The sequence below is a fragment of the Nansenia antarctica genome (genome assembly GCF_963989245.1).
Source record: "Nansenia antarctica genome assembly, chromosome: 7".
NCBI classification, from domain to species: Eukaryota; Metazoa; Chordata; class Actinopteri; order Argentiniformes; family Microstomatidae; genus Nansenia; species Nansenia antarctica.
Genome location: NC_137677.1, coordinates 59,078,641 through 59,100,508, shown reverse-complemented (window position 1 = coordinate 59,100,508; position 21,868 = coordinate 59,078,641). Strand labels below are relative to the sequence as shown.

The 21,868-nt window shown below is 42.7% G+C and overlaps 1 protein-coding gene across 1 annotated transcript; it reads left to right on the top strand.

Annotated features, from left to right (window-relative positions):
- Positions 1 to 11,388: 11,388 nt before the first annotated feature.
- Positions 11,389 to 18,128, top strand: mmadhcb (metabolism of cobalamin associated Db). Its single transcript, XM_080535599.1, has 8 exons — positions 11,389 to 11,540; positions 12,054 to 12,100; positions 12,390 to 12,528; positions 14,562 to 14,782; positions 15,056 to 15,164; positions 16,091 to 16,221; positions 16,911 to 16,997; positions 17,277 to 18,128. The coding sequence occupies exons 2-8, from the start codon at positions 12,092 to 12,094 to the stop codon at positions 17,469 to 17,471; spliced, it is 891 nt and encodes a 296-aa protein (XP_080391725.1). The 5' UTR covers positions 11,389 to 11,540; positions 12,054 to 12,091; the 3' UTR covers positions 17,472 to 18,128.
- The last annotated feature ends 3,740 nt before the right edge of the window (positions 18,129 to 21,868 follow it).

Here is a 21,868-nt window from a genome sequence, read left to right as displayed (position 1 = left end):
ATACCCTCCGCGTAGGAGTGAGGCTTTAGAATTACAGATGGAGCGTGCTGTTCTGTGGCTGTTGTGACTTTGACCCCAGAGGTCATTCTGACACATCTGACTCTTCCCATCCCCCCCCCCCCTTCCCCGGGCCACTGCTAGCTCTGCTTGGAAGACATGGGTAAAAATAGACAAGACAGCATGAACCATGAAGGATGTATGAGACAGTGTTTTTATGATAGTATTTTAACTTTAATATGCCGTTCGTTGGCGGCTGTGGAGGCATTGAAGGCCGCTCACTCCGCTCTGGATCTGACACCTATATGAGGTTGTCGCGTGCTGCTATCCATTAGTGATAGAGGTGAACTCAGTATTAGTGTAGGGTCACTTGCAGCTCTCGTTATATCATCCCCTCTGGCGATGTGTAGCAGCGTGTGATGCTATGAGGGCTATATAGCCTATATAGCTAGCCATGTTGGCCTTGTGTACCACTTCAGGCTGTTACTGTAGGCATTCAGATATCAGATCTGTGAACCTTGTTTTAACAGGGTGGAAATCACCACACATTAACTTAATAACTAATTGCTACTACAATACGTGACGTTAGAATTAGAAGGTTCTATCTCCATTTTTGTCAAAATTGAGTTTTTTACATAATCTGATCCATTAGGTGTTTATTAATGCCTCATTTTTTAAATGTTTACATTTTTGAGTTAGTAATTAATAAAATACAAAGGTTCCATCTCACAAAACATCATGGAATGTAAAAACTTTGACGCTCAATATCTCTGAACTACCCTAAACAGAGATAGAACCGTATAATTCTAAGCTCACAAATAATGATATTGTTACACCGTTATTGACATTATTATTGTTATTGACATTATGTCAATTACAGTGTTATGACATGGCTAAGAGTGTTAAAAGTGTGTTAAAAGTGTACTTTTATTTACAACATTCCTACTCCGGGAAAATGTACTCTTTCCTCAAAGTTAGTTGAGTTCAAGTTTTATTGAATATGTAGAGGCCTAGAAACCTAAATTGGTTGTTTATAATATTAGATATGGCCTACTACTGTATATACAGTAAAACGCTTAGGCAAGCTGACTCACGCTGCCTAATGTTTCTCATTTGAAGTGATGCAGACTTAAATCCTCTTATATTTGATCCATGTTGGTATTGCAATGAATAAAAAAATAACGCCATATTAGAACGCTTGGCTTGCGATTTCATTTTAATGGTACCTCATATCTTACAAAAACACATTTGAGTCATACTCCCTTAATCCATTTTAGAACAAATTCCAGAAAATGTCAAGTGCAGCAATATGAAATATGCAGGGACAGGCTGTAAATGTCAAAAGATCAGGGAACATGTTCAACCTTTCCTCTGCCTTCATGGGTACGGTAATGTTGGGGTGACACAGCCATACAGCTCAGTACAATATTTACCTAAGGAAGAACAAACAAGGCCTCAAGAGATGTTACCTAATATCAAAGTATATTTAAACCGATGCCTAACAGATCAAAAGTGTTAAATAGCGATTAAAAAATAACTAAAAACATTTCCCTGTATACTGTACATGCTTGGTCTACAATAACATTCGCCCTTTCCTAGCTCACAGCCCCTAAAGTTCTTTCCACATGTTGCACTGTCAATTGGGGTGGAAAATGCAAAACCTGGATGCTGGAGTGTGATTGAAAGTGACAGTCCCTTTCCAAAAGTGACCTGCCCTTGGAAGGAGCATCTCCCACTCCCAGCAAGCTAACCTCCAATAGCAATACAAGGAAAATGGCATGGCCAAAAAGCATGTCAAAAGTGCTGCGAAAAGAGCACTAGTGGTGGGGGAGGGGGCGTGGAGTCAACCTCAGGGCATTGCCAGGGAGTCTTTGTGTATGACAAACCAGCCACACGCTCCATTTAGTGCCGTTGCTCTCTTCTTCTCTCGCCCTGGTTGTTATTGTTGTTGTTGTTGTTGTTGCAGTTGTCAGTGACAGTGAGAGCCCCTGTAGCTACAGTGCGGGGACCAGAGTCCATTGGCCAGTCCTGTGTCATTGGATTGATGAACAGGATCTTGGTTAATGGAACTTTCATCCTCTTGGCAGGGTTGAGTGCCCTCTCTCTCTCTGTCGTGTCAAGTGTTAAGTGGTCACCCTTGGTCAATGTTATCACTCTTTACCCTTTGCACTATTGCTGTTTACAATACTACCGTTGCACATACCGTAATATTGCAAATTGCACATACCTCTTTGATATAGCCTCTATTATAAGTTTTTGATTGATTGAAAACCTTTATTGTCCCCAATGGGGAAATTTTGTTGTCAAACAGCTCAGTTAGGGCAGAAAACATTCAATACAGAAAACAGAAAACATTCAATAAAATACATAAAACAGTGAAGGCTCAATAAGTAAAAAGTTCCAAGTTCCAAAGTTCCAGCTCCAGGTCTCCCCCACCCTGCAGGGCCTGGTTGTAGAGTCGGAGTGCAGCTGGAACAAAGGACTGTCCAAATCTTTTTGTACTTTGACGGGGGAGAACAAATCTGTGGCTGAACTTGCTCCTCATCCCCGCCAGCTCGCAGTACATCGGGTGGGAGGGATTGGCCAGCATGGCCGCCAGTTTTTTCCCCATCCTCTGTTCTGCCACCACCTCTAGGCTGTCCAGCCCGGTCCCCACCACAGAGCTCCAATACATTACAGATCCAATACATTACAGATTGTACATAAGCTACCTTAACATAGCTCATAACTGTATACCTCTAAACTACCGTACTTGCCATACTGTACCGATCGCTATCATTGTCATGTTTTTATATGATGTGATTATATCATGTTCTTATTATCACTATTTGCACTTCTGGTTAGATGCTAAACTGCATTTCATTGTCTGGTACTTGTACTCTGCAATGACAATAAAGTTGAATCTAATCTAATCTAATCACCTCAAGATCATATTGGAAGAGCCAAGACAAAAGCATACTAAGCCGCTCAGATGACATTTATTGATGTTTTAGCAACATTCGGTTACCTTTCTTTTGTTAAGAAGTCTAACTGTCTAGTGCCAGACATGACTAATATGATGATAGGACTTCAGGGTGTGGTGGTCTACCTGTCTGTTTGGTTGGTCTCACACCAGTCAGCGGTTTCTACTGTTGACATTGTGGGAGGAGCACATGATGAGTTAAACATGTCTACACTGAAAACACAACCAGATGCTCCACCACATAATGACACGCAGCTCTGGTTACTGAGGTAAGTCACATGCAAAGAAGGAACTGTAAATGGTTCAAGGTCAAATTAGTTTCTATCACTACCATGCCAGATTAGTAAAAGAGTGTAACGACGCTCTTGTCCTCATTAAAGTATGAGTGAGGTAATTTCTGTAATTTCTAACAGCCTGGCCCACCCACTTACAGTTGATAAACCGAGGGAGTGAGTTGAATATTGGGATCCTCTATGTAGCGGGTGCAAAAGCAAGGAGTAAAGTGCACTCAGAGACACGGACAGAGTACTGTAGGTTGTACTGAGCCACTGGGCATCCCTGCCCTATATTGTCGAGTGGAGAAAAGGAGAGAGAGAGAGAGAGAGAGAGAGAGAGAGAGAGAGAGAGAGAGAGAGACAGAGAGAGAGAGAGAGAGAGAGACAGAGAGAGAGAGAGAGAGAGAGAGAGAGAGAGAGAGAGAGAGAGAGAGAGAGAGAGAGAGAGAGAGAGAGACACACACACTCTCGGCGAGGTTGGTGGTTAGTGGTCATGGTTGTGAATTTGCATACTGCTTCTCAAGGCAGCGCCAAGACCATTGGCAACCAACAGCAGTCCATTAAATAGATACACACAGATAATAGCATTGACTGGCACAAGTTGACAGCATCCACATGAGGCAGAGCAGAAGACTAGACGGTCGACTGCCAGAAACAGGGTGCCAGGGAAGGATTTGGCATGGCCCCCGACTGGAGGAGCACCAGAGAGGAGGCGAGGCAGGGGACCAGATGGGCCCAGAGAAGATAGACAGAGCCTGGAGGAGGTCAGAGCACAGGGCAGCCTGAGGGCCCAACATATGGATAGAGGAGAGGAGAGGAGAGGAGAGGAGAGGAGAGGAGAGGAGAGGGAGAGGAGAGGAGAGGAGAGGAGAGGAGAGGAGAGGAGAGGAGAGGAGTGGAGAGGAGAGGGAGAGGAGAGGAGAGGAGAGGATGGGAGAGGAGAGGAGAGGAGAGGAGAGGAGAGGAGAGGAGAGGAGAGGGAGAGGAGAGGAGAGGAGAGGAGAGGAGAGGAGAGGATAGGGAGAGGAGAGGAGAGGAGAGGAGAGGAGAGGAGAGAAGAGGAGAGGAGAGGAGAGGAGAGGAGAGGAGAGGAGAGGAGAGGAGAGTGGGGGGGGAGGAGAGGAGAGGAGAGGAGAGGAGAGGAGAGGAGGGGAGAGGAGAGGAGAGGAGAGGGAGAGGAGAGGAGAGGAGAGGAGAGGAGAGGAGAGGGAGAGGAGAGGAGAGGAGAGGAGAGGAGAGGAGAGGAGAGGAGAGGGGAGGAGAGTGGGGGGGAGAGGAGAGGGGAGGAGAGGAGAGGAGAGGAGAGGAGAGGAGAGGAGAGGAGAGGGAGAGGAGAGGAGAGGAGAGGAGTGGAGAGGAGGCAAGTACCAAGCTACTTAAAGCTTGAAGAGGTGTGGACACTGGAAAGAGGTGGAGAGACCACTGACTACTTGCTTACATAACCCATGGCTCACTTTTGTGGTTTTTTGCAGATGATTAGTAAGTGGAATGATCCCACGAACATATCCACCACATAGACCTGATGTGTCTGTCTGTCTTCTTGTTTACGAAATGAATTCATTCACAATCAACTTCAAATTAGCATTTTATATCCTTTAGTTTACACGATGAGGGAATGGGCAATCAATCTCCAGAAGAAAAAACATTAGAGCCAAATCATACTGGTCCTCCATTGTAAAGTGATTCCAAAAAAGCTAATTTGTGTTTATGTTGGAGACAAATGGAGGCAGACTGTGGGATATGATGTCACGCCCGTGAAAACAGAGCAACTTTCATCAAAGATGTTGTGAAGACGAGCAAACAAGAGCATTTACTTGTTTCCCTGCCCTCTGATACAAGATGGGAGAGCACATGTGCCATTCTCATCCAACTCTACTCTAGTGTACATTATATAGTCTGTTGCATCTTTGTTTTTCTGCCAGTCTCTGGCAGCGTAGCCCTGCTAATGTTGCTTCACCCAGAGTCTACCTTTAGATGTATATCTTCCCATTCAATTACAGTTCAAATAGATTTCTGTATGATCAAATAAGCTATGCTCTTTGTACAGTCAGAACAATAATGCAAAGCATAATTCCTGCTCTCACGGTCCAGTCCAAAAGTCGGATTCAATTATAACTGAATAAAACAATGGATAGATCAACATGTCTGATGTTGAAATCTGCTGATCTTCCAATGGGGAGTGTTTAGTTTGCTATGAGTTGCACTAGAGTACATTGTGCAATGAGTCACAGACATGTCACTCATGCTGTGCTATACCAAACCGGATTTGACCGGATATAATCGGTCCTCTGGTGATGTTTTTATGATGATTATGTTTCAGAACGACCTCTCTCAACTCTCAATTCAGAGATCAATAACTCCCAACGAGACCACAGTGGGAGAACTCAAACATTTCTCAAAGACACTGTGTGTGATTTAGACCTAATGTCTCCCAGTACCTTTTTTATGGTGTGAGCATGCTACTCAGTCGCAGAGCACTTGGGAGAAACATTGTGTGACCTTTCTATGATTCTATGATTAATGAATAAACAGTTTAATTTGATCCATTAATCCAATCCACTTCATCATCCACCTCACTTCACACTCTGCATTTTGATTCGGGTTGAACCAAAACAGTTCTAAATAGCCGTGGAATCTGGACCTGAGAGGATGTTGATGATGATTCATCCAGGAAAACTAATTTGCAGCTGTGTAAAATTCCAGCAAGTTGTCCTGAGGACGAGGCCACCCACCCACTGGAAAAGGGATTTAGTGGTTGACTTGACAGGGGAAGAGCAAAACTGAAACATCCATGATGAGCAAGATGAGCTGAGGGATGAGGTGATGTTCAGGACTGGTCATTTGTGCTGGCAGATATTAGAGCGCCCTCAATGGGCCAGAAAGGATGTTCAGGCTTCCGACAAAGGGGATTTATCTTCACTGGAACTAAAAGGGGCCGAGCCCAAACCATGAAAACAGCCCCAGACGATAATTGTGTCCACATACTTTTGTCCATATAGTGTACTATTGATGAGTGAATAACAAACAAAAGCCAAATAATACTGTTTATAATAACAATGGTAACCAATTGAATTGAGCATGGACAACATAACCGTAACCACAACATTTTACATTCTTGTCAAAGCACACAAAAAGCTTAATGCATTCCAGTATTGATATCTTTGAATCGGTGCCTGCTAATGCGTTCAATTGTCATTAGACTTTCTTGTGCTCTCTGTCCTTCCCGATACACCAGGCTAATTGGTTGTTATAATTACTTTCAGCATCTCTTTGGAGGTCAGCGAAAATGTTTGATCTGACCTGACCCAGGCAGCCTTTCGAGGGTTCATCAAGTGGAATAAAACCCAGACAAACACATAGTGTTGATTCAATAATACCCAAGATCCCCAGATGCATCTCCTGAAAATAGTACTAACATTCTGGGTTTCACTCTTAACTGATGTGGGGTATCACCCAGATAGTATAGGTCCATATGCATAGCATAGAATACAGCACAGTGTTTTATTTGTATAGTATAGTATAGTGGATAGTGTATATAGCCTTTATTTATGTAAACCAGCTCTTTTTCCCTTCTTGTTTTTAGTATTTTTTTCCTAGCACCAGGGGAGCCCCCCCTCCTAAATTTCGTTGTATGGTACCTGTACTGTATAAATGACAATAAAGACCATTCATTCATTCATTCATTCATTCATTCATTCATTCATTCATTCATTCATTCATTCATTCATTCATTCATTCGTTCATTCGTTCATTCATTCGTTCGTTCATTCATTCATTCATTCATTCATTCAAGACAAACTGTGTTAGCTACAGTAACTGCCTCTGACATTTATGCCCTCCATTCTCAAATAGCCTGGAATAGCAGATCCCATTCCATTGACTAACTGGCATAGTCCTAACATCTTTCCTCTAATTGTCTTGTTTCTTTCCCCCCAAAATGACATATCGGTCTGACACAAAATGGATGTAAATGGTTTCCACGAGACCTTAAAGACCAGTCAAGGTCTTTAATGTCTTGTGGATTTATTTTATTTTTATTGTCATTCATTTTGTGTCAGACCGTTATTAGTCTCTACTGACCAATGGCTGACAGCCATTAATGTCACCCTGGCCAATGTAATGGATGACACATGTTCCCTCACGGTTCCTTGAGGGGGTTTTCATGCCCCAATGACAAGCAAGGCCAGTCATTTCCTTGTCACGGCTCAAATATCGCAAATGAGCCTATCAAAACAATTACAACAGGTACGGGGGAAAGAGAGCTGTTGGCTGAGGGGGTTGATAAGCCTCCATCACTCAAACATGCACACACACACACACACACACACACACACACACACACACACACACACACACACACACACACATGTATTGCTTTGAGGAGATCTTCTCCAACACAGTGTGAAAAAACACTGCACTGATAATCTGATTGCTTTTTGAAAAGGAACAATTTCTTAATTTTCTTGTTGAACAATTTTTAGCTTGTTTATATAATTACCATAAATCTCTCTGCCTCCAGAAATACAACTCATTCTTAATCCATAAAAGCATAGTTAGATAATCCTCAAAGTTTGATGGTTAGATTAATTTCCACATTGGCAACAACAAAAGTATGCCATTTAGGTATCGACACACTAATTATCGAAGAAAGAAACCATTTCTGACTTGCTGCCAGAGTTAGAGATATGTTTTCCCCAGTTTGTCTTATCTTTCCAGATGCAGAGCTCCTGAAAGACACCGGCAGACAGAGCTGCAGTATAGTATCAAACAGCCACTGTAGAAAATGCTTTTTTTGGCACTACTGAGCCTCAATTTATAAGATTGAGATTGTAGCTGTCATTAGTGCTGGCTTCTGTCTCTGTCTCTGTCTCTGTCTCTGTCTCTGTCTCTGTCTCTCTCTCTCTCTCTCTCTCTCTCTCTCTCTCTCTCTCTCTCTCTCCCTCTCCCTCTCTCTCTCTCTCTCTCTCTCTCTCTCTCCTTGCTGGTGGTTATAGACAGAAACTCTGCTTTATGAGTATGCATTGCATTGTCAGGATAATAATAATAATAATAATAATAATAATAATAATAACTTTATTTGTATAGCGCTTTTCCTGCAAACGTTGCAGCTCAAAGTGCTTTAATCATTATATAATCGTAATTTCATTATTTTGTAACTTAAATGCAATATTAAAAGGATGGGTTTTTATAATCTTCATTTAATTATTTAGTCATTTACAGTAAAGGCAATATTAAAAAGATGGGTTTTAGGATGGTGTCTATCTACTGCTTAACATAATCTGCTTAACAAAATATCCTTTTCGAATAACAGATTCTATAACATCTGTCAGGGGGTACTGACTTTCACACCTCTTGTCGAAACACCTGCAGTTAATGGCCACCATTTTACATACACACCATATTTTAGTATCACTCCACTGAGCTGCATAAAGCTGAAAAAGCATCACACCCCTGCGATTCACGCTTTAACGGTGACATTCAGCAAAGGCCAATAAAATGTAATTGTGTAAACAGTGAGATCTAATAACCTCGGCGTTCTCACCACCCCCTCGTGTCTGGTGTTTATTTATACCTGACATGTCTCATATGGAAATTAGCCCAGTCTTACTGCTGCATACAACAATGTTGCTCAGTTTTTTCTTATATTATGTGACTTTTCTCTGCTTAGCGATTTCAAGTGTACCCAACATTCAAATACACATATCTTCTTCAACCTTTTTCTGATTTCAATGTATGACACGTCATTTGAAAGTTTACTATCTGTCCTTCCAGAATCTGTAAAAACTGACCTCTGCTACTTGTTTCCCAAAACACCAGCTGCTGTCACATATAAGATATACTCTTATATTTAAGGTCAGTATTATTTCGTTTGGCTTATACTGGAGGGATCTGTCTAAAAGATAACCTCTCTCTGTGACCCTTCTTTCCCAGCAAAGCTAATAACAGTTCAGCATTATCTGTTGGTACTGTAGGGCAGGCAGTCCATATCACTGTGCCTTCCAGTGTCTGTGACCTATCCCTTCACCTTCAACCATCTGCACCATGGGCTTGGTATAAAAGCCATTTCAAAGCTATTTCACTGAGTCAAGGTCCTCCATACTGAGTGCAGCATCTCTCTCAGAGTGCAGACTCATTGTCTCTGAGTACCGTCTGCGGGACTCTGTACTGTGTACTGAGCTTGTGGAACAATGCAGGTGAGTGATGTCATCTCCTCTCAGGTTCAGACTCTCAATGAGTCTCTCAACAGGTGGATCAGAACCAGAGCTCTGTGTATTGAATTAGTCAAATCTAAATCTAACCCAAACCCATACAAACAGCATAGTGCATAGACTATGTTGCATATAATCATAGAACCAGCTTCCTGTGTTAAAGTGTGCTGGCGATATCCTGTTGGCTCAAGGCTTTAGCAGATTTTTCCACACATGGTCTTCCCAATAATTTTGAGAACACTAAAGCCTTCATTCAGTTATTTAATTGAATGCTGCATGTTTTTTACGACAGAGTATTCAATCGCCTCGTGGGAAAGACTGACTGAGTGACTCCTTTGGGGGTCTTAAGCTGCAATAAGGCACATTAATGGTTATGCATGATAAACAGTCAAAATCAACGTCAGTGCATATAATTCATAAACCTCATTATGTTACAAGTAAAAATGTGCATCTGGTTTGTTGGCTATTTGGTCAGGATTGGTATTTGGTATGGTCAGAGATGTTGTATATTGAAGAGATATGATTAAATGTTTCTAAAGATTCAGTGAAAAACCAAGAAAGAAATGCGGCTAATCCAGATCTTTTTTTTGCCCTCTCATTGGCGACCTGTCAAAAACAGCGTTTGATCTCTCTGTTATAAATAATTTCTAGAGAAGCATCGCCAAAATATGGTGGATATGTTACGTGGTTTCCATTACAGAGGCTTTGATCTGGTCTAACAGATGTTTTAACAGATGTTGTCCTGTCTTTCCTATCGATCAGACTACAACAGTGACCATAAACAGACTACAAGCTAATCTGGCAAGAGAGTTCTGCAGAGGACCGAAGAGCATCAAAACGTGAGTTTAAGTCCTACTATACGGTCATTTGAACAGACATTCACACACACACACACACACACACACACACACACACACACACTTTGCAGAGCATCACAGATGACAGTCAACTTGAATCTCCCGTCACAGAGAGTCTGAACCTCAGTGAAGACTGATGCTCCTCAGAGTGACGCCTTGTCAGGTTAATTGTCAGTGGGGAAGCTCTGAGATGAGAGAGAGCAACGACCCCCAGTGTGACGCCTGGGTTTAATGACAACGCCCCCTGCTGTGGAGGAGGGCCAGCCTGAAGGTCAAGGGGTTAATCTGGGCAGGTCAGTCACACGTTGGACCCTCTCCCTGTCTCTCTCTCTCAGCTGTCTCTCTGTCTCTCCTGTCTCTGTCTCTGTCTCTGTCTCTCTCTCTCTCTCTCTCTCTCTCTCTCTCTCTCTCTCTCTCTCTCTCTCTGTCTCTGTCTCTGTCTCTGTCTCTGTCTCTGTCTCTGTCTCTGTCTCTCTCTCTCTCTGTCTCTGTCTCTGTCTCTCTCTCTCTCTCTCTGTCTCTGTCTCTCTCTCTCTGTCTCTGTCTCTCTCTCTCTCTCTCTCTCTCTCTCTCTCTCTCTCTCTCTCTCTCTCTCTCTCTCTCTCTCTGCCTCTCTCCCCTGATTACTCCATAACACCCTGACCTGAGTGACCTCTCTGAGGGAGGAGACCATGTTTTCAATGAACTCCCCTCTTTCTTCAGTGGCTGTAGCCTATGGCCTGCAAAATAGTTGAATCATTTCATTTCTTGGTTATGATTTCAGAGGACGAGACAGAGTAAGGGGGTCAGACGGTTTTCCATCACGCAGTAGTTTTATTACAGTTTACAGCAATATAAGTGCCTTTGAGCCAACAATCCAATAAGATGGACACATATGATGCACAGCCTCAAAATATCATGTATTATCCTTTAGGTATCTATTGGTAGATATATACTGCCACCTAGTGTCCAAAGAATTACTGCATGTTTCTGGAAATGCCGACTGTTTTTGTCCCTCGGAGGGTTCCGTCGATAATACATTACCTACGCATGTGCATACCGAAAGGTTGAATAGCTAGTTTCCTGCTAGCTCAGGTCAACTTGAAACAGATAAGAAGTGAACTTATCCATCGATCGATTCTATCTATTCATGTTTAATCTAAGAGGATATCCTTGATCGCATAGTGTTAAAACATAACCGTAGTTACGATTGTGTGAGATCAACTAAGCTAGAGAAACCGTCTGTCTTGGAGCTAACTCTGTAAGTAGCACTCACGTATCTGCCTGTTATTATTATGCAATGTGGTTGCTAGATTGCTACTCACGTGACGTTAGAATTATAAGGTTCTATCTCAATTTTTGTCAAAATTGAGTTTTTTACATAATCTGATCCATTAGGTGTTTATTAATGCCTGTGTGGTGTTATTTTTTAAATGTTGACATTTTTGAGTTAGTAATTACTAATTAATCAAATACAAAGGTTACATCTCACAAAACATAATGGAATGTGAAAACTTTGACGCTCAATATCTCTGAACTGCCCTAAACGGAGATAGAACCTTATCATTCTAAGCTCACGATATGTCATTCAATGCTCTGTTTGTATCTTGTCAGCTAAGCTAGTTAACAACATGCACTTGCGTCACTGCCACTTAAGATACTTGTCACACCACCAGTCACTGTCAATTTTAAGCGCTGTGCTTTTAAACCCAAATGCCCCAGCATGACTTAATGTGCATCTTGCTCTGTCTTTCTTTTCTTTCTTTTTTTACAGTTATACAAGTGGACAATAAAATAGCGAGGCCCAACAGGATGGCCAGTGTAAGTATTTTGCGCCCAACACTGTTGAGAGAGAGAGAGGGTGAGAGAGAGAGAGAGAGAGAGAGAGAGAGAGGGTGAGAGAGAGAGAGAGAGAGAGAGAGAGAGAGGGTGAGAGAGAGAGAGAGAGAGAGAGGGTGAGAGAGGAGAGTGAGTGAGAGAGTGAGTGAGAGAGAGGGTGAGAGAGAGTGAGTGAGAGAGAGGGTGAGAGAGGTGAGGGTGAGGGTGAGAGAGAGGGTGAGGGTGAGTGTCTCTCTCCTAGGCTAATGGAGATTGTTGCTGTGCTCCCCAGGTGCTCTGTAGCAGAGCCAGGCTGGTGACGTACCTGCCTGGGCTTCATGTTCTGGTGCGCCGCATCGCTGGGACCAGGACCTTCTCTGGAGCCTCTGGCTCTGATGAACCTCATGTAGCCTTCACACCCCCTGACATGGGTAAGCTAAGCCTCTTGTCACAATGGCTTCATATCAAAATGTTATTAGTGTCGTCGACCAACTATGGAGATTCTAGCCCAAGCGGGCCTCACAACTGACTGCTTGACTCCTACCTCAGTGTGAACCTAAAGTCCTCTACTTCCATACTACCCAGAAATAACGTTCTGATCGCAACATATAGGCTACAACGTTACTCTGCCATTTAAAAAGAAAATCCACACAACAATACATCCCTGTACACTCCTTGCAGCTCAGTTCTCAAACATCCCTCACTTGTGTACCTCCAGTTCCGCCCGCAACGGGTGGAGGGACTTAGTTTCGCTGGGATTTGGAATGATGCCCACTGCACACCTGCAAAATGAATTGCCTCCACTCGTTGTGGGCGGAATTGGAGGTAACTGAACTGCATGTAATCTGATCCCCTCGGCAGCCAACATAGGGGAGCCTTCAGACCCCCACATATGTACATTTGTGAGGTCCACTCGGGCTAGGGTAATGTCAACTGCGTTCAAATAAAGTTATAGTATGTTGTTTTCATAGCAACATGTACCAGAGCACAATAACTCAATCAAAAGACCATTAGAAAAATGTGTAGATGTCATTTCACATGCCCTTATGGACATCGACTGCTGTGTGTTAAAAATACTGAACAGCTTCAGTGTTTCCTCTATATGCATTTATTCCCCGCCACGAATGAATTTCCTCCGCCACTAATTGATTCAGACAGTCCACTTTGATTCAGGCTGCGCAGAAAGGCAGCGAGTTATTATGACCGGAGAACAGAAAAAAAGCAGATTGAAGCTAGATTTAGGCCGCTTCCAGACCAACATTTCGTTACGATTTAGGGCGTAGTTAGTTACAATATGTTACAATGTTGCAATTAACCTCGTCGTTTGTGTTCGCAGTCGCACTGCAATCGAGACTGAATCTCTCAACAGGCGCGCGGCGCGAGGCGACGCGCTTTCAAAACAGTTTTGTGATTGGTCCGAATTTAGCGGGACATTTGGATTTCTCTCTTCGCCCGTCGCCGGTGGCTTTAATCCCGTATCCTAATCGAAAATGCAACATCATCAGCGACGACTGTGGGTTATTGCATTTACTGCTTATTATGTTTGTGTTATGCTAATAAATGTAGATCCACACAGGTATACAAACTGAGCTCCGTTTACTGTCAAGTGCCATTCATTCTGACAACACACACACACACACAGGTCGTAAAGCTCTAACGGACGTACAGAACGTGACGTCGTAAAGTGCAACAAAGTGCTGCAATGACATACTGTCGTACATAACACTGCTGTTCTCTGGTTCATGTTCTTATACCAGTGCTCAGTATAGAGTATTTTAAATGAACATTCGTAATGTATGTTCATGGTCAATTAAATCAGCCTATTTTGTGAAACAAATCATGTTCCCGCTAATGGGTTAACCGAGCATTCTCGCACCTAACTTGCAAGCACCTAGCTTCGAACTATTCATAGCAATAAGCGCGGGGCAAAAATTATCTATTGCCTCTAAAATCACCACGAACAGAACGGCGGAGGTATGGGTAAGCAGGTCTCATGTTGGTGTCCTCAAAGGTAAGAGTTGGTTTTCTTTAACTCAACTGATAGCATTACCTTGCTGTTGTTGTTTACCGAATGCTCCATCTGACTGTCACACTGTGATTTTACTTGTGTAAACAGTTAATGAGTAACGTTAGCCGGTTATGTGCGTGTACTGTCATGTAGGCCTACTTCGTATAGATCTTTCTGTGTGTGTGTGTGTAATGCGCGTTCCGCATGTTCCGCTGCAGCTGTAGGATATATTGGTATTTGATCACCTTCTATATAAAATCACCTGCTCGGCTTTAATGACTTAACCGCTATTTAAGAAATTATAATTGTTGCCACCCTCTAGTTTTGGGTGAAACTACGTCTTTGTTTTGAGCGCCAGTGCGCGAAAGATAACCGCTCCGCTACTAATGTGAAAAATTCTGGAGGAAACACTGAGCTTGTTGTCATCGTTGAGCATGTGGCTGTTGTTGTGGTCAGGGCCCAGGACGGTGTGGCCTGACGAGACCATGGGTCCATTCGGGCCTCAGGACCTGCGCTTCCAGCTGCCTGGTAACGTGGGCTTCGACAGCCACCTGGAGGGCACGGCCAACCAGAAGAAGACACCCATGGTCCACCAGACGGTCCCCGACATCCTCACCACCCCCTCCAGTGGTGAGAGGCATGAGTTCATCCTGGCCCAGTTCGTTGGAGAGTTCCAAGTAAGTCTGCTTAAATACATATGGAGTGTGTACAAATATATTTACATTTACATTTTTACCATTCAGCAGACAGTTTTAGGACACCACTATCCCTATTCCACTATCCCTACACTATAATAATTGTCTGCCGATTGGAACTTAATCATGGGTACAAGCGCTATGTATGTAAAATAGCAGTATGCCTTGATGCACTTGTCTTATTATACAGTGCAAAAATGAGTAGGCCTAATGTTTTAGCTTTTCTGAAGGACATGCTCTGTTTACTTCTCCTAGGGGAAAGAGGCCCCTCCCTCACCACAGAAGATTAACAGAGTGGAACAGTACTTTGACAAGTCCAATGTAGAGTGTGCTATACAGTCCTGTCCTGAGCTGCTGAAGAAAGGTATACTTTTAATTATGATTATTATTTAGTGTTATATTATTATTAGTGTTTTTTTCTTTGACGAAACATACATTTGCAAGCCTCTTTACACGTTCTAGAATATTTTCTTAAGCAGTTATAATTCCAAACAGATCGATATGCTGTCTGTAGCCATATCTACATATCGTATCCAAAACATACAGTGCTGTGAAAAAGTATTTGCCCCCTTCCCAATTTCGTCTGTTTTTGCATGTTAGTCACACTTAAATGTTTCAGATCATCAACAATTTTTAATTTTACACAAAGATAACCTGAGTAAATAGAAAATGCAGTTTTTAAATGATCATTGCATTTATTAAGGTCAAAGAGTTATTTAAAACATATATCACCCATATGAAAAAGTAATTTCCCCCTAAACCTAATAACTGGTTGGGCCACACTTAGCGGCAACAACTGCAAGCAAACGTTTGCGACATCTGGTAATGAGTCTTTCACATCGCTGTGGAGGAATTTGGGCCCACTCTTCTTTGCAGAATTGTTTTAATTCAGCCACATTGGAGGGTCTTCGAGCATGAACTGCCTGTTTAAGGTCATACCACAGCATCTCAATCGGATTTAAGTCCGGAAACATTTAAGTGTGACAAACATGCAAAATCAGACGAAATTCAGAAGGGGGCAAATACTTTTTCACAGCACTGTACATTAGATAGGTAGCAGAAGAGGGAGCATCTACCTCTGCATGTTGTCTGAACTTTCGCATTGCAATTATACATGTATCCACTGGAGGGGGCACTCACACTATGGGTATAGATGTGAGCAGTTCTCCATGACTGTGATTGTAATCTCTGTTAACCAATCTCTATCAACCATATGAATCTTCTCTTTGTGTGTTTCCAAATCCATATGAACTATTTCTTCTTCTGTTTGTGTTGTTTTCAAATCAACAGATTTCGAGTCAATGTTTCCGGAGGCCCCCTCCAGTGGCATGATGGTTGTCACGGTGACCCAGAAGACCAAGAACGACATGACAGGGTGGTGTGAGGAGGTGGACAAGGAGAGGGAGGCGATGCTGGACAAGGTGAGTTGGCGTCTCAAATACTAGTATGGAACGTTCCCGTTACTGAAGGAAAGTCATAATTGAGAGGGAAAAAAACCACATACCGAAATTTTACTTTTGTTCAAAGGAATGGAAAATGTACTGACTAAACTTTACAGCCTTACTGTTTAGGCACAATCCCAGGTTTACACTCAACTGATGATTTGAAGTGTGATTGATATTTTAAGCATTAGACCTACAGGATTGATGCCATATTCTGACCATTTTGTAAGAGGGGCAGAGGGGGCATTTAGAGAATGTGAGGGAGGGTAGTGTGTGTGTTAGAAAGGGGCTTGCTTGTGACCATGTGCGTTACTCATTGTCTGGTAAACATACCCTTGGCTGGGAATTGGTCTAATTGTCCGTCTGACCTCCTTGAATGCACTCATTTACACAAGACACGCACCCTCTTCTAGTGTCTCAGCAGAATACACGCCTAATCAGCACTTGTTGCCTACACTTCTCATGTGTCCGATAAGATTCGGGAATAATCTCGATTATGAATGACGGTCTGTTTGAACAGATATTCACTTGTGTTGACGTGTGTGATATTTTCTGATTTAGCCTATAATGGGTCACGCAGGTATCTTAACCCGTCTGATATTAACTTTACAACATGATTGCGAATGACCTGCCCGTAGATAATTAGGTTCTTTGTTCCCATGCTGAAGTTTATCGCTGGCGCCAAGGAGATCTGTTATGCCCTTCGGACAGAAGGCTTCTGGGCAGACTTCATTGACCCGTCCTCAGGCTTGGCCGTAAGATATAGCTAATATGTACTCAATGATCGCCATATGGACGTTTGCTGTCTCATAGATATAGGGCCGGTTTCAGAGACAAGGCTTAAGGCTAGTCCTGGACTAAATCACACTTTCAATGTAAAATCTCCATTGAAGATGTTTTTTAGTCTAGGATTAGGCTTAAGCCTTGTCTGTGAAACCGGCCCACAGTGTTTTTACCAGTAGCAGTTAATTAAAGTATATGTTTAGGATCCACATTTCTCTTGATTTTTTTGCTTCTTGTTTTCGCCCCCTCAGTTCTTTGGGGCGTACACCAACAACACGCTGTTCGAAACAGACGAGAGGTACCGGCACCTGGGCTTCAGCATAGAGGACCTGGGTTGCTGCAAAGTCATCCGCCACACACTGTGGGGAGCGCACGTTTATGTGGGGACAGTTTGCACTAACGCACCTCCGAACAGCCTTATCATGAAGAAACTACAAGGAAACTGATGCTGGAAACCTTGAAGAAGCTTCAAAATGAGTGTCTCATTTCTGGGGGGGTCACTGTTAATGCCTCCTCACACAGGAGAGTCACTCACTACTAGAGCTGTTTGTTTGTTGTTCATGTTTGTATAGAGAACCTCACCAACAAAAAAACACATCAAATTCCTATCTTTATCTGTACTGTTGTACAGTGTTATGTAGAGATACCCACACCCATGTTCCTCAAAAGTTTTAATGGGGTGGTTTAACATAAGTGTATATTTATTTTCTCTGTCTATAAGCCCAGACAGTGATTTTTGCCCTTCAGAGTGAAGGACTGAATGAATGTGAAATAGGTGATTTCGTTAAGGTGGATGAATTGACATTGTGTGACAATGCAGTTCTGTAGAAGGGACTGTGTAAGGGGAGCAGATACCTTTTGAACTCAGTCGTCCAACTCATTTTCAACAGAAGAGAAGGATTTGCTTTTCTGATGTCAAAGAATTCTTCTCAGTAACTATTTTTTTATCCGTGTTGCCTTGATGTAATAAAGACACAATTCTGTAACCTTGTACGTAATCAACAACATGGTCTTTATCATACAACTACAGGATGAAACACTGTTGAAAGTGATTCTTCTTGTGGCAGCTTGTATGAGAGGTCCACATAACATGCAATAAACCGAATCACCCTGTTCCTCTGTCAGCGTTCCTTTTGTTCTGGTGTGGATAGCATCAAGGTGAATAAACAGTTGTCAATTGACCCTATAATTAATGGTGATATCACATCGAATTACTGATACTGGCGCCTACCACAAATGGAAACATATACATACGAGCTCATGCTAGATGTTGTGAGTCTAACGGAAAAACACACTGTAGACCTATGATCTGGAAAAGAGCTTTGCATTTGAAATGACTTGTCCCATAATGGCCCACAACACCACTAAAGACATAGAGAAGAAGATAGCTTTATAACACCACTATTATATTGAAGATATTACAGCCTCACCACAGGCCTTTATTCATTAGGGTAGACTTACAGTTTAGAGGCATGTGTCAGGACTTGATATGCCAGAATGGGGACATATCTGTTTTAGGGGCCATTGTATGAAGACACCCTATGATAGGGGTAAATGTCTCTGGGGCACTATTAGCATTCATTAGCCCACGCTGCTCCAGTTAGCACACAGCAGATGGGACCTAATCAGTTTTCTTAAAGAGGAGACACCCACATTACTTGGGAGCATAATTTAGTAAGGCTCCCTTGTCACACGATGTACAATTAATTGCAGTTGTCCATTGCCATATGTACCCATTTGAGAATGAAATGGCCAGATGTCCTCCTCACCCTTAACTAAGTCACCCAAATTGTCAATATTCTAGGGTGCCACGGGTCACATTTTATTTACCAAAAATGCATGCATTTTGATGCTTCATTTTGTCGCTAGGTATGTATTGTTCAAGTATTGTTGCTAGGTAACTACCACATAAATCACTTGGCACTCTAGGTGGTGAGTGTTTTCCGAATTCTTTGGAAGTTAGTGAGTTATGGCCTATCTGTGTAGGGACAGTACATTATGGATAGTCACGCAAACAGAATACTTTATTATGTACTGTAAGCCTATAGACAGATGAACACATGTTCTGCACCAAAATCAAAACTGAAAAAGCAAACAATATTGTTTCTATCCACAAAACATTCTCTTGTTCATCTTGGGGGGGGGGGGGGGGGGATAGCAGAGATTTACACCAACACAGAAGAAGATAGAACATAAAACAATAAGTAAGTTGGGTGACCATGACCTCCTGTTCAACTGTGAATTCTCACACGTGTTCAACAACCGAATGGGTCAGCCAAGGTTCAGAGTTCACCAGCGCCCCCCCCTCCCAGCTATATAAGTCGTCTGCGTGCAATGATATCTCTCTACAGTAGGACGTGGTGGTCCAGTTCCTCCTGTAGATCCTAGCATTATGTAAAGTAATGTTACTGTATATAGGTGACACAGAAATACAACTCTAGTTATGTTTACTTTGACTCTATTAAGTGCACAATACCTAATTAAATAGTTACCTTAAGTTATCTACTAGATCTAGGCCTACCAAGCTCCTCATCACATGAGAGCGCCATCAAGAAGAACATCATTACCATGGCTGCATCCATTTGGTTGGTCAGGGGATAGAATTAAAGTGTGGTTTAATTTGGTTTGTTAGATAAGGTTTAGTGGCCAAACAGTTAATTATTTAACCGTGATGAGAAGTGCACTATTGTCCAGCCATGCGAATGGGCTTGTAGAGTTCAACAAGACTTTTGCGTAAGACTGCTCTGTACAACTAGTGGGGCTCTGTCCCCATATTATATCACAGCAGGGAACATACTTGGTTGGCCAACACCCCCTGCCTTCTTATTAGTCCAACAGGTCCAACAAGTGAAAAAGAACAGGCAGAGTACTTAGAAAAGTATGTTTCCCTGTATGGTAAACATAAAAGGAGAGATACGCATCTTACTGTAACACAATCCCTGATAGTATACAGTACTTTGGTGGTTTGATGGATATTCGGTGATGAGTGGAGACCTCAAGGTTGTGTGTGTTTATAGTTTGCGTGAGCTGTAGAATAAAATGCAAACAGATGTTCGTCAATGTAAACAGGCTCTGTGTATACATTTCATCTGATAGTGGAGGACTGTCCTGTAACTAATGGGGAAACATCAAACATTTAGAAAAAAAATAAAAGCTCATGAAATGCAGTGAGGTTTATAAGTCCTGTCCCGTCTGCCACTGTGTGTATATATACCAACTTCATCCAAACAAAAGACAGCCCATCACACTGACAAGCCGAATACGTCACCTTAATCTGACCTCCGGTCTAGTCTCGTGGGAATGTTATCAGCATGTAGACATTGTAGAGGGACTAGGAGCGTCATAAAGAATGCCATGAGCCGACCCATGATACACAGGGAAGGTCAGTGAGCAAGTCCCAAGGTTCTGCTGAACCTACACGATCTGATATGCTAGTAGTGTGCAAGCTGGTCAAGATGGAGACGATTGTGTGAGCTCCAGAACAAGGGTCCAGTCTTTACTAACCCGGGATTCCCTAGACATCATGACGGGGGGCACAGCATCAAACCACTTGTGCCTGCGTGTGATTGTCACGAGTGTGACTCTCACGAGAGGAGCGGGGGGACCAGACAACAGCCTGCAGGGCCAGCTACAGAGTCTGTCTGGGATAATGTTTGCGTGTTTGAGGGATCGCTTCAGCCTCCTTACATGGTTGGTATCCACGGTATCACGCCATGGCGACCAGTGATTGACATGACTCCCGATAGGCTCTAATTGCCCCTGAGTGAACATGATGGGGTTTTTTGCCGAATAACTCAAGACAGTTGTTGAAACTTCTGTGAGAAGCCACACTTGGCAGCTTTATTGTCCTTTAAAAATGCCTTTATTGTCCTTTAAAAGTCAGTCCCAAACTATTTTTTCACTCATTTCAGGACCCCTATATCTGAGACAATGCCAGTGCAAGAAACACACAGTATACCAATTGTCTCTCCATCAGGTGTTTAGATGGTGGATATAAAACCACGCCAGGATTACAGAACACACGCTCAACACTGCAGATGTTCTAATCAACATACGTAAGGACTCCAGAACCTAGCCTGTTCTAGAACTACAGAAACCTATCCTGTTCAGTTCTGTGGAGTCTCTCCTCTCAGACCACTAAGGGTTAAAACTTTGAAGCAGGGCCCCATGCTGTTGACAGATCAGGCCTTCAGGTACACAACAATTAGTCAACATCCCAGGCTTCCAGACAGACACAGAGATAGATGGCAGGCTAGCAGCGCAGAGCAAACTAGTTAATCTAGTTGTACAATCCAAATCACGCAACTACTTTGGAGTTTGGAGCTGTTGGACTTCTCAAATCATCGCCTCCAGAGATTTCCCTCACACGTTCCCATCAACACTAGTGCATATTGTGTGCCTGTCAATCTCGCAGACAGACTCCGTTCAAACATGAAGATTTTTTTCTCTCCTGTTTCTGCTCCATGCAGCCCCATGCTAGCCAAAATACCGCATGGTTTTGAGGACTGCAGTTGTGTTGAAGGAATATTGTTTGAAAGTATGTCTTTAATAATAGTCAGTGTGTATTTGTTTAAGCCTGAATCACTCACTGTGACCAGGGGGTCAGTGTAAATATTATACAGATACAATCATATGTGGGTGAATGCATTATTACTGTTATGGTTATGGTTTCCTGTCCAAAAAGAACAGAGGTGGAGGAGGTTGTAGTGAGAGTGAAATGGCGTATTGTCTACCACCATAACAAGTCTACCATCTTGGCATTACTGTCTTATAGAAATGGGAACGGTTCCCAAGACAAGCTTTATCTCTGTCTTGACATGCATCACAGTGTTACTCTTGTCAA